This window comes from Natator depressus, chromosome 1 (genome assembly GCF_965152275.1).
Source record: "Natator depressus isolate rNatDep1 chromosome 1, rNatDep2.hap1, whole genome shotgun sequence".
Classification (NCBI taxonomy): domain Eukaryota; kingdom Metazoa; phylum Chordata; order Testudines; family Cheloniidae; genus Natator; species Natator depressus.
In genome coordinates this window covers 249,770,335-249,784,189 of record NC_134234.1, presented here as the reverse complement: position 1 = coordinate 249,784,189, position 13,855 = coordinate 249,770,335, and the positions used below count along the sequence as shown (strand labels likewise).

The 13,855-nt window shown below is 46.1% G+C and overlaps 1 protein-coding gene across 1 annotated transcript in view; it reads left to right on the top strand.

Annotated features, from left to right (window-relative positions):
• The window catches only part of SLC41A2 (solute carrier family 41 member 2), a 91,488-nt gene that overhangs the window by 11,780 nt on the left and 65,853 nt on the right, over positions 1–13,855 (top strand). Inside the window, exons 2-3 of the mRNA XM_074940911.1 lie at positions 1,905–2,650; positions 13,722–13,829. Coding sequence (XP_074797012.1) covers positions 2,096–2,650; positions 13,722–13,829 — 663 coding nt within the window. The 5' untranslated portion in view covers positions 1,905–2,095. The remainder of the gene's footprint in view (positions 1–1,904; positions 2,651–13,721; positions 13,830–13,855) is intronic.

Here is a 13,855-nt window from a genome sequence, read left to right as displayed (position 1 = left end):
TTTATAAACTGCACGGTGAAGTACACTTACTGGAGATTTTTTAATCAGAAAACTAGATTGCCTCGTTGACTGCAAAAGTGACTTTCCATTGTAATAGTACCCAAAGCCATTAATCATCAACAATAAGTATTCTAAAATCAGGCTGAGCTGCAGTTTGGTTGATGCATAACACTGGTAACATTTGTAATTTTTCTGACCATAACGACACTCTAAAGAATGGCTTATGTTGCTTCTGCGTATAGCAACAGTTGTTTGCATAGCTGTTTGTTAAGCTGCAAACGAGAACTAAACTTGTTGCTCTGTTTTACATCCAGTTGTTGTTACTGGCATATATGTTCAGTTAAACTGTTACAAAGCAAAGTCTGCAACTTTCTTTAAAAAGATCTTCTCTTATAATACATATACTGTACATCTAACATTATGAAAATATGTACCATACACTTACTTAAGCATACAAACATTGAATTATACCTATCTTAATCTGTGTGTTTGGCTAATAATAACTTCAGTAAGTCAGGTTTTAAATGAGCATTGTGTTAAATTTTAGAAATCGATAGTGGTTTGTCATTTTGGCATAGTGGTGTGGACAATCAACTGATAAGGCCTCACCAACTCAAAATGTTTTCTTGAGGCTTACCACCTGAAAATAAGGATCCTTATGGGCTGAACAGCTAGGTCAGGAACTTGGGTTTATCCTCCTGGCTTCATAAAAATCCATATTTTCCCCAACATCATTTCCCTCTCGAGGACCTGCAAACACTGATGATCCCTGCTATTTCTCTCTGATCTTCCTCAATCTCATGTTTGGCCAGGTGAGGCAGGCATGGCCTAGCTTCATTCAGAGCTGCTTGTTGTTATATCTATGTCAGCCAGAAGGATCACCAGAGGTAGATTCAAGCCATTTGCTTCCCACAAAGTCCCAGAAACAAAGGACCAGGCTAGATATCAAAAATAAAATTTTCCTATATGATAGTTCCTTGACCCACTACTAAATCACTGGGCTGGCCATTTTCCTTCTTCTCCAACTCCTCTCCTACTGTTGTTACCCCACTCCTTCCAAAGGTTCATTCTTGTACAAGGTGCAGCATAAGCCATCTACCAGGTATATCCCTGCTCATCTTTCCACCAGGATGTTGACATAGCTTATTTTGACGACACAAACCTTCAGCAGGACTGCTTCCCAGCCAACTCAACCAGGCACCATTATAGTAACAGTTCAATGCAATCCAAGAATTTAGAGGTTTATCCTAACCTCTTCCTTCTCATCAGAGGCGACATGTGGGAGGGAGGCACGCGGGGTCATATGTCCCCCCAGATTTCTGCTAGGGTGAGAGTCTGGCTGAGTGCGGCTGAGGGGGACATGCCTGGGAAAGGCACCTGCACCTAGTGCTCCCACTGAGCTCCTCTGTGAGGCACCCAGAGCAGGGAAGTGAGATGGGGCTGGCAGCACAGCTCTGCCAGAGAGAGTGTGGGGAAGCCCTCTGAGTCCCATCCCTTCCTCGCCTGCAGCCTCAGTTACCTGCTCAGTAGTAGGTGTCCAGAGCCCACTCTGGCCAATGCCTGCAGTGGGGAGGCGATGGGAGAAGTGAGGAAGGAGCTATGAGGGGAGTAGGGGCAAGGTGGTGCTGGCTTGGACCGGGTGTGGGAGGTGCAGGGGGAGTGGGAAAGGGGCCAGAGGTGATGCATGGGGCAGTCACATGCCCCCCCCCACCATCAAGAGTTTTGAGTCATTTCTGCTTCTTAGCCTATGAAGGACCAAACTGGATTCAAATTCCTTCATGTCACTGCCCTATATGATACAGTAGTAACATGAGAATGTAGGCTTTCATATATCTTTTCTATTTGTTTTAATAATAATAATAGATACATACACACAATCAAACTACTGAATTTTTTTTTTCCAGATCCAAACTCGGTTGTGGAATTGCTCAAGATCTAAGATCCATGAAAAGGACATTTTCTACGTAACATTTTCTACATTTGATTTATTTGATTTTAAAATCAATGATTGTGTGGCTGTTGTTGACTCATCTGCTGTGTTTCTTCACTGAAGTTTAAAGAACAGTGATCTTCCCCGTAGTATTTTTGTAACACTATGACTAACTGTAAAGGAAGATCTACCACTACCAAAATAAATGGTAAAGCTTATGGTGGAGAAAGTTTTGTAAATTGGACTATAAATCTTAATACAATTCAGTCTGACAAGTTTCTGAACCTGCTGTTGAGTATGGTTCCAATTGTTTACCACAAAAAGCAGGAAGAGCGACATAAAAAAGTGAATGGTGTCTGGCAAGATGGATTACAACACACAGGACACAATTTTAATGTTAGATCGGATCAACACATGGAGTACCATCACTTCTCAGAACCAGCTTTTCATGGTAGTAACGGACACAGTCCATCTAGCTGTAGTCCAAAGTATGATGACTTTGCCAGTTATAATTATTGTGATGGGATGGACACGTCAGAAACAGATGCCATATTGCAGGATGACAACTTGTCTAGTGATGGTGATGAAGATGCCATTGTGGAAAGGAGCAGAAAGCAGCCAAAGGAGTCCAGTAGTATTATGGCATTACAGATACTTGTACCATTTTTGTTAGCAGGATTTGGAACTGTTTCTGCTGGTATGGTTTTGGATATTGTGCAGGTTGGTATTCACTTTACATGGTTTTTGTTAGATAATTGAAGAAATTTTCCTAATGCATTCTAGTGTGGCAGTACATACTGCTTTATTTTGTAGTCACTGACATTCAGCCAATTCTGAGTAGGAAGAGAGTAATACAGTATTACAAATGTTTAACAGCTCTTGTGCTTTAATAGAAAGTGATAGACATTTGAAATTTGCCAGGGGTATGGTCACTAGGTCACAGCTGTCTGGAGACAACCTATTTATTAGTATTTTTATTTATTTGTATTGCAATAACACCTATGAGTCCTAGTCATGGGACAGGATCTTATTATGCAAGGTGCTGTACAAATGCAGATATTGGTTGAATCATAAAGGTTTTAAAAATTACTTAATGCATCTTGTGACAATCAGGGTCCAGACACCCCAAGGGAAGAACAGGAGATCTGAACCCAATGTAAGCAATTGAATCAACTGGTTGCATACAATGTTGTGTGTACAAATATGTCAAGTCGTGTCTTTTATGATAGTGTGTGGTGTTCTGAACTTGGTGGTCATTGTGAGATATGTATACACACTGTGCTTATTTATGTATATAGAAAACCGTGCTCATAATTTGCGCTGCAGCATTCAGCTCCACCTCACAACAGGGCACTGGTCAACTAGGCAGGGAGGGGTTGCCTCCCTAACCAGGGGAGACTAACTCAAAGCACATAACATTGTAAAAAGAAAGATGGTGGTCCATAAAATTTCTCCACTTTAAATAACCATGAGTAGATTGACTGACTATACTTCCATTTTTGGTCGGGACAGTCCCTTTTTTAAGCCTTGTCCCGGCCGTCCTGACTTTTTTGGCAAAAGTGTGCGTTTATCCCATTTGCTCTTGCCAAAAGAGTTTGCCCCATTTTTTTGCCCCAAAAGTGGGGTGCGCACCCCTAGCGGGGCACAGAGGAACATACACGTGGGCGAGTGGTAATGCCAGCCCTGCGGGGTGGGGAGAAACAGGGTTCCAGTGAGCAGCGATGCCAGCCATCTGGTGGGAGTCAGGGTTTGAGAACGCAGCAACACCAGCTACACAGGGGGCAGGCAGGGTTTGAGTGATCAGCGATGCCAGCCCCACATGGTGAGTAGGCTGGGCTTGGATGAGAGCTCTGGGCATGGGGGAAGCAGGGCTCAGGCCAGCGACTCGGATCAGCACCATGTGTGTGGGAGAGAGGGGGGGCAGGGCACGAGCCAGCCCATGTGCCGGAGGAATAGAGGGAGCTGGGAATGGGCCAGCCCCATGCACAGAGTGGGGAGATGGGGCAGGGCTCGGGAAAGCAGCTCGCGCCAGCCCTGTGTGGTGTCTCATTTTCCCTTTGGGAAATATGGTCACTCTAACTATGAGTCACCATGCTGGAAGAGAGGAGGGGGAAGAAAAAAAAAGGGAGAAAGTCCTTTTTAAAAGGAGGCTTCAAACAGAAGTCTTCATCCAAAAGGGAGCGACAATCTTGAAGGCTGAGGGTTGTCTGTGAATGCTGGATCCCCTCTGTGGCAACGTGGAAGCAAGGGTTAGCTGAATATTGCAGCTCTGATTATGAGCAGAGTTTTTATATACATAAAGACATAAGCACAGAGTGTATACATATCTCATCATGATCACTAAGTTCAGAACATCATAAAATTTTATAAAAAGACACTACTCGACATAAACACAATAACATTGTATACAACCAGTTGATTCAATTGCTTATTCTTTGGGGTTCAGACTTCCTGTTCTCCCGTTAGGGTGTGTAGACTGTGATTGTCCACATGGGTGTTGGTTCAAAATTCTCTTGGTATTGATGCATGTTTGCACGTATAGCTGAATGGAAGTTCTCATTCAGTGTTTGAATGCTCAGTGTTCCTATAGGCTCTGTATGTATGCATGGTAGTAAAGTTGAGTAGAAATTTCTCACTTTACCTAGCTTTCTTGTATGACCCACATCAATATATGTGAGATCCTGTGGAAATTTATGTGGAATATGATCTGTGAGGATATATATGGTATGTAGAGATCAGTATTAAAGCCCTGCTTCATTTCATACAATCTATAAAGGTACATATGGAATGATATGGAGCTCGTTCCAGGGTTCTTTAGAGCAATGGTTCTCAACCAGGGGTACGCATGCCCCTGGGGGTACTCAGAGGTCTTCCAGGGGGTACATCAATTCATCTAAATATTTGGCTAATTTTACAACAGGCTACACCAAAAGCACTAGCAAAGTCAGTACAAAATAGAATTTCATATTGACAAAATGAGAAAGTAAGCAGTTTTTCAGTAATAGTTAAGGCTACGTTTTAGGCACCGGTATTTTTAGTAAAAGTAATGGACCGGTCATGGACAGTAAACAAAAATTCACGGACCATGACCCGTCCATGATTTTGTTCTATATATCCTTTACTAAATCTTGGGTGCTCTGGGGCGGGGGGCAGCCCAAGGGCGCTGCGGGTGCTGGCGAGGAGCGGGAGGCAGGGGGGTGGCCTGGGACCCCCGCCGCTGCTGGGGTGGAGAGGCTGTGGTGCATGGCCCGGGACCCCCACTGCTGCTGAGGGAGGGGTTTGGTGGGGCAGGTAGGCTCCCTACCTGGCTCTGTGCAGCTCCCTGTGAGTGGTGACATGTCCCTCGGCTCCTAGGCAGCGGCGCGGCTAGGGGGGCTCTGCATGCTACCCTCACCCCAAGGCCAGCTCCGCAGCTCTCATTGGCCAGGAACTGCCTGGTCACACCTCTGCCTAGGAGCCAAGGGACATGTTGCCATTTCCAGTTGCCCCCCGAGGTAAGTGCTGACCGGAGCCTTCACCCCTCACATGCCCCAGCCCTGAGCCCCCTCCCATACACAAATTCCTGCTGCTGTTGGGGGAGGCGAGACGTGATGACCTGAGCAATGGCCAGTGCGACTGGCCCTTGGGCTGCCTGAGCTGCTCAGGCAGCCCCCGGGCCAGCCCCCCCCGACCGCTGCAGAAGTCACGGAGGTCCCAGAAAGTCACAGAATCTGTGACTTCTGTGACCTCTGTGAAAGACTCGCAGCTTTAGTAATAGTGACTGTGACACTTGTGTATTGTCTGATTTTGTAAGCAGTAGTTTTTAAGTGAGGTGAAACTTGGAGTACGCAAGACAAATCAGACTCCTGAAAGGGGTACAGTTAGGGTGACCAGATGTCCTGATTTTATGAGGACAGTCCCGATTTTTGGAGCTTTTTCTTACATAGGTACCTATTACCCCTCACCCCGTCCCGATTTTTCACACTTTCTGTCTGGTCACCCTAGGTACAGTAGTCTGGAGAGGTTGAGAACCACTGCTTTAGAGTATTTGAAGTATGTGGAGGTGAGTGTATGGTTCTTAAATAATCTATTATTGTGTGCCTGTATCAAAACTACACACTAACTTTAATAGTATAGACAGGGCCGAAGCTTACACCTCTAGTACTCTGCACTTGATGGAATTATGTCAGGATTAACCAGGGCTAGATCCCACTGGTTTGAGGAAAGAGCCCCAACTGATGGTGGGTGTTCAGACTAAGATAAAATAGACTGACTCTCAGTTTTGAAAGCTGAATTTCCACATAGCTTCAGGCTCCTAATCTGAAGTATTCTTGTAACTGATGATTACTGAAATAGATGAAGGTTGTAAGACTGAACCTTAGTTTTGCTCTTGAGTTGAAGATGTCACCAGCAGCACTTCAGTGGAATTATAGTCATGTGGTTCACAGCTAACTGTTTATGCAATGTTCCTTTGTACATTAATATTTGAAAAAAGTTCACTGGAAGCTAAAACCTAAGAAAGGACTAGCTCAGTTCCTTGTCTTCTCCTCCTTTCTTAAGGACTATTTTGTTTTATTTTCTGTCGAGTTTCTTTGTGGTAGAGTTTCAGAAATTCTTTATAAATAAAAACGTAACCACTTCCCTCTCTTGCTCTCTCTCTGTGCAATTAGAGTTAACAGAAATCTGTTTTAACAGATATGAATCCACTGAATTCCTTACCTCCAAGGGAAAAATGTAGATTTATTTGTATTTGAAACTAAGTATTATTTGAGAATCCAGAAAGTGCACATAATGACAAAGAAAAGGACACTCTGTTGTTCAGGGTCTCAAATATTAGAGCAAATAAAGCTGAGAATCAAAAGTTCAGTCAGGATGTAATTACACTAAAGAAAATGACAGTCTTGTAAACCAGTAAAAGGAAACCAAAACTGGTATGCAAATACTATTGCTTCCTTATACGGTGTCACTACAATATATAGTTTAAACTCAGTCAAGTCGTTTTTAAGTAGAGAACATATTTTCAAAACAAAATTTAAACCAGAAAAAAACCCTAAATTTTCTTTAAACTCAGATATCTACAATGCCTTCCTTAAGATTAAACCCCTGATCTTGCAAAGATTTAAGCATGTACATAACTCCACGCACATATGTAGTCTTAGTGTTGTCTAAACACAAAAGTAGCCTTAGTTTAATTAAAATTTTTTTTTTAAATCCATTTAGTTAAATTGGTACAAAGCCCTCTCTGGACACACACATCAGTTTACAATTGGTTTATGTTGATTTAGCTCAAATAAGTATATGAACTGGTTTAAATACATGGATTTAAAAACCAAATTTAGTTAAACTGGTACAACTTCCTTGTGCAGACAAGGCCCAAGAATACTCATTTGCATAAAATTATGCACACAGCTCGAGTCTTTGTCAGACTGGAATCTGAGTGACTTAAAAGGATGTCATCAGCTTCAGGCTGAATATTATACTTATTGTTATGAACCATACCTCAGATTACTATAATTGACAGAGATTAGAGGATAATTTTTTTTCAGTTTCAGAGTAGCAGCCATGTTAGTCTGTATTCGCAAAAAGAAAAGGAGTACTTGTGGCACCTTAGAGACTAACAAAAGCTTTCGTGAGCTACAGCTCACTTCATCGGATGCTTATGCTCAAATAAATTTGTTAGTCTCTAAGGTGCCACAAGTACTCCTTTTCTTTTTTTCAGTTGTATACTTGGTGCACTTGATGGCACTTTCTAATTCATTAAGTTCACAAAGAACAGGACAGACAGAATGTTCTAACTACCTCAGTTCAACCTTTATTTTTTTAAAAATGAGAAGACAATGTATCAGGCTCCAGGTGGTGCTTACCTCAAGCAGCTCCCAGAAGCAGCGGCATGTCCCCACTCTGGCTCCTACGCGGAGGTGCAGCAGGCGGCTCGGCGTGCTGACCCTTCCGCAGGCGCTGCCCCTGCAGCTCCCATTGGCCATGGTTCCCAGCCAATGGGAGCTGCGGGGGATCATGGGCACCAGGTTTGTATAATTTTTGGTGGTGCCCAGAATAGGTCCAAGCAGAGCCGTGCCATCCATAGGACAGACCGGGGCAACCGCTCCAGGCCCTGTGCTTTGGGAAGCCCCATGTTACAGGGCTATGCAGGGTCCAGGGCGGCCTGCGAGGTTAGCGGGGGACCTGGTGCCAGCAGCAGCGAGCAACCTGGCCCCAGCCCGCCCACTGCCGGCTCCTGGCGTTGCTTGGGGGAGGGGGCAGAAGCCGGAAACAGGTGGAGCAGGGATTTGGGGCAAGGAGTGGAGTGGAGGTGGGGCGGGGTCAGAGCTGGAGCAGGAAGAGGCGGGGCAGGCTGGGGCTGGCTCCCTCACTGCTGCTGGAGCCAGGCCCCTCACAACCCCCCCCCCAGATGCCCCTGAAGCGCAGGGCCCCCAGAGCATGGGGCTTGGGGCGGTTGCCCTGGTCCATCCTATGGACGGGACGGCTCTGAAAATATAAGCCTAAACATTGGTGGAGCCGGGCCTACATTCCTGAATATTGGTGGAGCACGGGCACCATAGGTCCATATAACTCGCCGCCTATGGCAGGGGTGGTGCTTGGGGTGGGGGCAGCATGCGGAGCCCCTGGCTGCCCTACAGATAGGAACCAGAGGGGGGATATGCCCTTGCTTCCGGGACCTGCACGGAGCCACAGCACGCGTGGAGTGGGGCAAGTCCCTGGCTGGCACGCCAGAGTGGGGCAAGCCCCGGACCCCACTCCCCAGCGGGAGCTCGAGGGACGGATTAAAACGTCTGAAGGGCCGGATGCGGCCACTGGGCCATAGTTTGCCCACCCTTGCATTAGCATCTCCTTTGGGTATATCTGTAAATCTTAATACTCACGAGTAAAGTTACTTAAATTGTTGAATGACCTCAGTTTAGTTTATTTTGTACGTCCTGTTATATCTTTAATTTGATGATCTCATAAAGCTTTACAAACAATAATTCATCAACCCTCACAACACTATTTAAGGGAGATTGATATTTTTCAGATGACTTAGGTGACTTTCCCAACATTATATAATATGTCAGTGGCAGAGCCAGAAATAGAATGTAGGCTCCCAATCCCCTTCTGTAATCACTAGACACACTTCACTGAAAGATCAGCTTTGCCTTTCCCCGACTATATTAAGGCAACTCAGAATCAATAAAGGGAGACAGATCTTGATTTTTTGTTTTATTATTTATTATTATTATTATATGTTGTTGTTATTACTTCAGTGCCTTTCATTAAAAGATCTTGATTGGCTTTCAGACACTAACTGAATTACTATTTGGCCAACGTAAGGTTTTACATCCTTAATCCTACAATAAGGGTATGTCTACACTATGAAATTAGGTCGAATTTATAGAAGTTGGTTTTTTAGAAATCGTTTTTATACAGTCGATTGTGTGTGTCCCCACACAAAATGCTCTAAGTGCATTAACTTGGCAGAGTGCTTCCACAGTACCGAGGCTAGAGTAGACTTCTGGAGCATTGCACTGTGGGTAGCTATCCCACAGTTCCCACAGTCTCCGCCGCCCATTGGAATTCTGGGTTGAGATCCCAATGCCTAATGGGGCAAAAACATTGTCGTGGGTGGTTCTGGGTATATGTTGTCAGGCCCTCCCACCGTGAAAGCAATGGCAGGCAATCGTTTTGCGCTTTTTTTCCTGGGTTACCTGTGCAGACGCCATACCACGGCAAGCATGGAGCCTGCTCAGATCACTTTGGCAATTAGGAGCACATTAAACACCACATGCATTATCCAGCAGTATATGCAGCACCAGAACCTGGCAAAGCGAAACTGGGCGAGTAGGCGACGTCAGCGCGGTGACGAGAGCGATGAGGACATGGACACAGACTTCTCTCAAAGCACGGGCCCTGGCAATGTGGGCATCATGGTGCTAATGGGGCAGGTTCACGCCGTGGAACGCCGTTTATGGGCTCGGGAAACTAGCACAGAGTGGTGGGACCGCATAGTGTTGCCGGTCTGGGACGATTCCCAGTGGCTGCAAAACTTTCGCATGCGTAAGGGCACTTTCATGGAACTTTGTGACTTGCTTTCCCCTGCCTTGAGGCGCAAGAATACCAAGATGAGAGCAGCCCTCACAGTTGAGAAGCAAATGGCAATAGCCTTGTGGAAGCTTGCAACGCCAGACAGCTACCGGTCAGTCGGGAATCAATTTGGAGTGGGCAAATCTACTGTGGGAGCTGCTGTGATGCAAGTGGCCAACGCAATCAAAGATCTGCTGATATCAAGGGTAGTGACCCTGGGAAATGTGCAGGTCATAGTGGATGGCTTTGCTGCAATGGGATTCCCTAACTGTGGTGGGGCCATAGACGAAACCCATATCCCTATCTTGGCACCGGAGCACCAAGCTGGGGAGTACATAAACCACAAGGGGTACTTTTCAATAGTGCTGCAAGCAGTGGTGGATCACAAGGGACGTTTCACCAACATCAACGTGGGATGGCCGGGAAAGGTACATGACGCTCGCATCTTCAGGAACTCTGGTCTGTTTCAAAAGCTGCAGGAAGGGACTTTCTTCCCAGACGAGAAAATAACCGTTGGGGATGTTGAAATGCCTATAGTTATCCTTGGGGACCCAGCTTACCCCTTAATGCCATGGCTCATGAAGCCATACACAGGCACCCTGGACAGTAGTCAGGAGCTGAACTACAGGCTGAGCAAGTGCAAAATGGTGGTAGAATGTGCATTTGGATGTTTAAAAGTGCGCTGGCGCAGTTTACCGACTCGGTTAGACCTCAGCGAAACCAATATTCCCACTGTTATTACTGCTTGCTGTGCGCTCCACAATATCTGTGAGAGTAAGGGGGAGACGTTTATGGCAGGGTGGGAGGTTGAGGCAAATCGCCTGGCTGCTGGTTACGTGCAGCCAGACACCAGGGTGGTTAGAAGAGCACAGGAGGGTGCGGTGCGCAAAAGAGAAGCTTTGAAAACCAGTTTCATGACTGGCCAGGCTACGGTGTGAAAGTTCTGTTTGTTTCTCCTTGATGAAACTTCCCCCCTGCGTTGGTTCACTCTACTTCCCTGTAAGCTAACCACCCTCCCCTCCCCCCTTCGATCACTGCTGTCAGAGGCAATAAAGTCATTGTTGCTTCACATTCATGCATTCTTTATTAATTCATCACACAAATGGGGGGATAACTGCCAACGTAGCCCGGGAGGGTTGGTGGAGGAGGGAATAACCAGGTGGGGTGGTGGAGGAGGGAAGGACAAGGCCACACAGCACTTTAAAAGTTTAAAACTTTAAAACTTATTGAATGCCAGCCTTCTGTTGCTTGGGCAATCCTCTGGGGTGGAGTGGCTGGGTGGCCGGAGGCCCCCCCACCGCATTCTTGGGCATCTGGGTGAGGAGGCTTTGGAACTTGGGGAGGAGGGTGGTTGGTTACACAGGGGCTGTAGCAGCGGTCTGTGCTACAGCTGCCTTTCCTGCAGCTCAACCATACACTGGAGCATATTAGTTTGATCCTCCAGCAGCCTCAGCATTGAATCCTGCCTCCTCTCATCATGCTGCCACCACCTATCATCTTCAGCCTGCCACTTACTCTCTTCAGCCCGCCACCTCTCCTCGCATTCATTTTGTGCTTTCCTGTACTCTGACATTGTCTGCCTCCACGCATTCGTCTGTGCTCTGTCAGTGTGGGAGGACAGCATGAGCTCAGAGAACGTTTAATCGTGAGTGCGTTTTTTTCGCCTTCTGATCTTCGCTAGCCTCTGGGAAGGAGAAGATCCTGTGATCCTTGAAACACATGCAGCTGGTGGAGAGAAAAAAAAGGGTACAGTGGTATTTAAAAAGACACATTTGATAGAACAATGGGTACACTCTCTCACGGTAAACCTTGCTGTTAACATTACATACATAGCACATGTGCTTTCGTTACAAGGTCGCATTTTGTCTCCCCTCAGCGCGTGGCTAATCCCTCTCCCATTCCCCCTCCCCCCACCACGTGGCTAACAGCGGGGAACATTTCTCTTCAGCCACAGGCAAACAGCCCAGCAGGAACGGGCACCTCTGAATGTCCCCTTAAGAAAAGCACCCTATTTCAACCAGGTGACCATGAATGATATCACTCTCCTGAGGATAACACAGAGACATAAAGAATGGATGTTGTTTGAACGCCAGCAAACATATGGTGCAATGCTTTGTTCTGCAGTGATTCCCGACTATGTGCTACTGGCCTGGCGTGGTAAAGTGTCCTACCATGGTGGACGGAAAAAGGCTGCCCTCCCCAGAAACCTTTTGCAAAGGCTTTGGGAGTACATCCAGGAGAGCTTTATGGAGATGTCCATGGAGGATTTCCGCTCCATCCCCAGACATGTTAACAGACTTCTCCTGTAGCTGTACTGGCCGCGAATGCCAGGGCAAATTAATCATTAAACAATCTTGCTTTTAAACCATGTATACTGTTTAAACAGGTACACTCACCAGAGGTCCATTCTCCACCTGGCGGGTCTGGGAGGCGGCCGTGGGTGGGTTCAGGGGGTACTGGCTCCAGGTCCAGGGTGAGAAACAGTTCCTGGCTGTCGGGAAAACCGGTTTCTCCACCTGCTTGAGCTATCTACAACCTCCTCCTCATCATCTTCCTCATCCCCAAAACCTGCTTCCATGTTGCCTCCCTCTCCATTGAAGGAGTCAAACAACACGGTTGGGGTAGTGGTGGCTGAACCCCCTAAAGTGGCATGCAGCTCATCATAGAAGCGGCATGTTTGGGGCTCTGACCCGGAGCAGCCGTTTGCCTCTGGTTTTCTGGTAGGCTTGCCTCTGCTCCTTAAGTTTCATGTGGCACTACTTTGGGTCCCTGTTATGGCCGCTGTCCTTCATGCCCTGGGAGATTTTGACAAAGGTTTTGGCATTTCAAAAACTGGAACATAGTTCTGATAGCATGGATTCCTCTCCCCATACAGTGATCAGATCCCGTACCTCCCATTCGGTCCATGCTGGAGCTCTTTTGCGATTCTGCGACTCCATCATGGTCACCTCTGCTGATGAGCTCTGCACTCACCTGCAGCTTGCTACGCTGGCCAAACAGGAAATGAGATTCAAAAGTTTGCGGGCCTTTTCCTGTCTACCTGGCCAGTGCATCTGAGTTGAGAGTGCTGTCCAGAGCGGTCAGAATGGAGCACTCTGGGATAGCTCCTGGAGGCCAGTACTGTTGAATTGCGTCCACACTACCCCAAATTTGACCTGGCAAGGCCGATTTCAGCGCTAATCCCTTTGTTGGGGGTGGAGAAAAGAAATCAATTTTAAGAGCCCTTTAAGTCGAAAAAAAGGGCTTCATCGTGTGGATGGGGTGCAGGGTTAAATCGATTTAACGCTGCTAAATTCGACCTCAACTCCTAGTGTAGACCAGGGCTAAGTGTGATGCATGCTTTAATGATAAGACGTAGCGAGGAACCCAGATTTGTCTCATCCAAAAGACAGCAGCAGAGAACCCTCAACATCATAAAAGAAAGCTGGTTCTGTACTCATTCAGAGAAAAGGGTATCATTACCTGAACTGCCAACACTTATCCTAAGTTTTTAGTGGAGGTCTCTTATCCCAAGTACTAACCTAGGAAAAGTTTCCAAATGGCGGTTGACTTTCAATGAGACTTAAGTGCCTGTCATTTTGGAAAATGGGACTTAGATACTTTTGTAAACTTTACCTCTGGTGTTCTGAAATCTGTTGAGATCAGACTACTATACCACCCTTAAAACAGTGTTGTGGAATGTGAAGGGATCCTTTTTTTTTAACTATTTTTTTTTCTTTATCTGTATTTTAAATAGCACTGGGAAGTGTTCAGAAATGTTACTGAAGTTTTTATCTTGGTTCCTGCACTACTTGGTCTCAAAGGTAATTTGGAAATGACCTTGGCATCTAGACTATCAACTGCAGTAAGTAATCTTATTTTTTTCCCCTC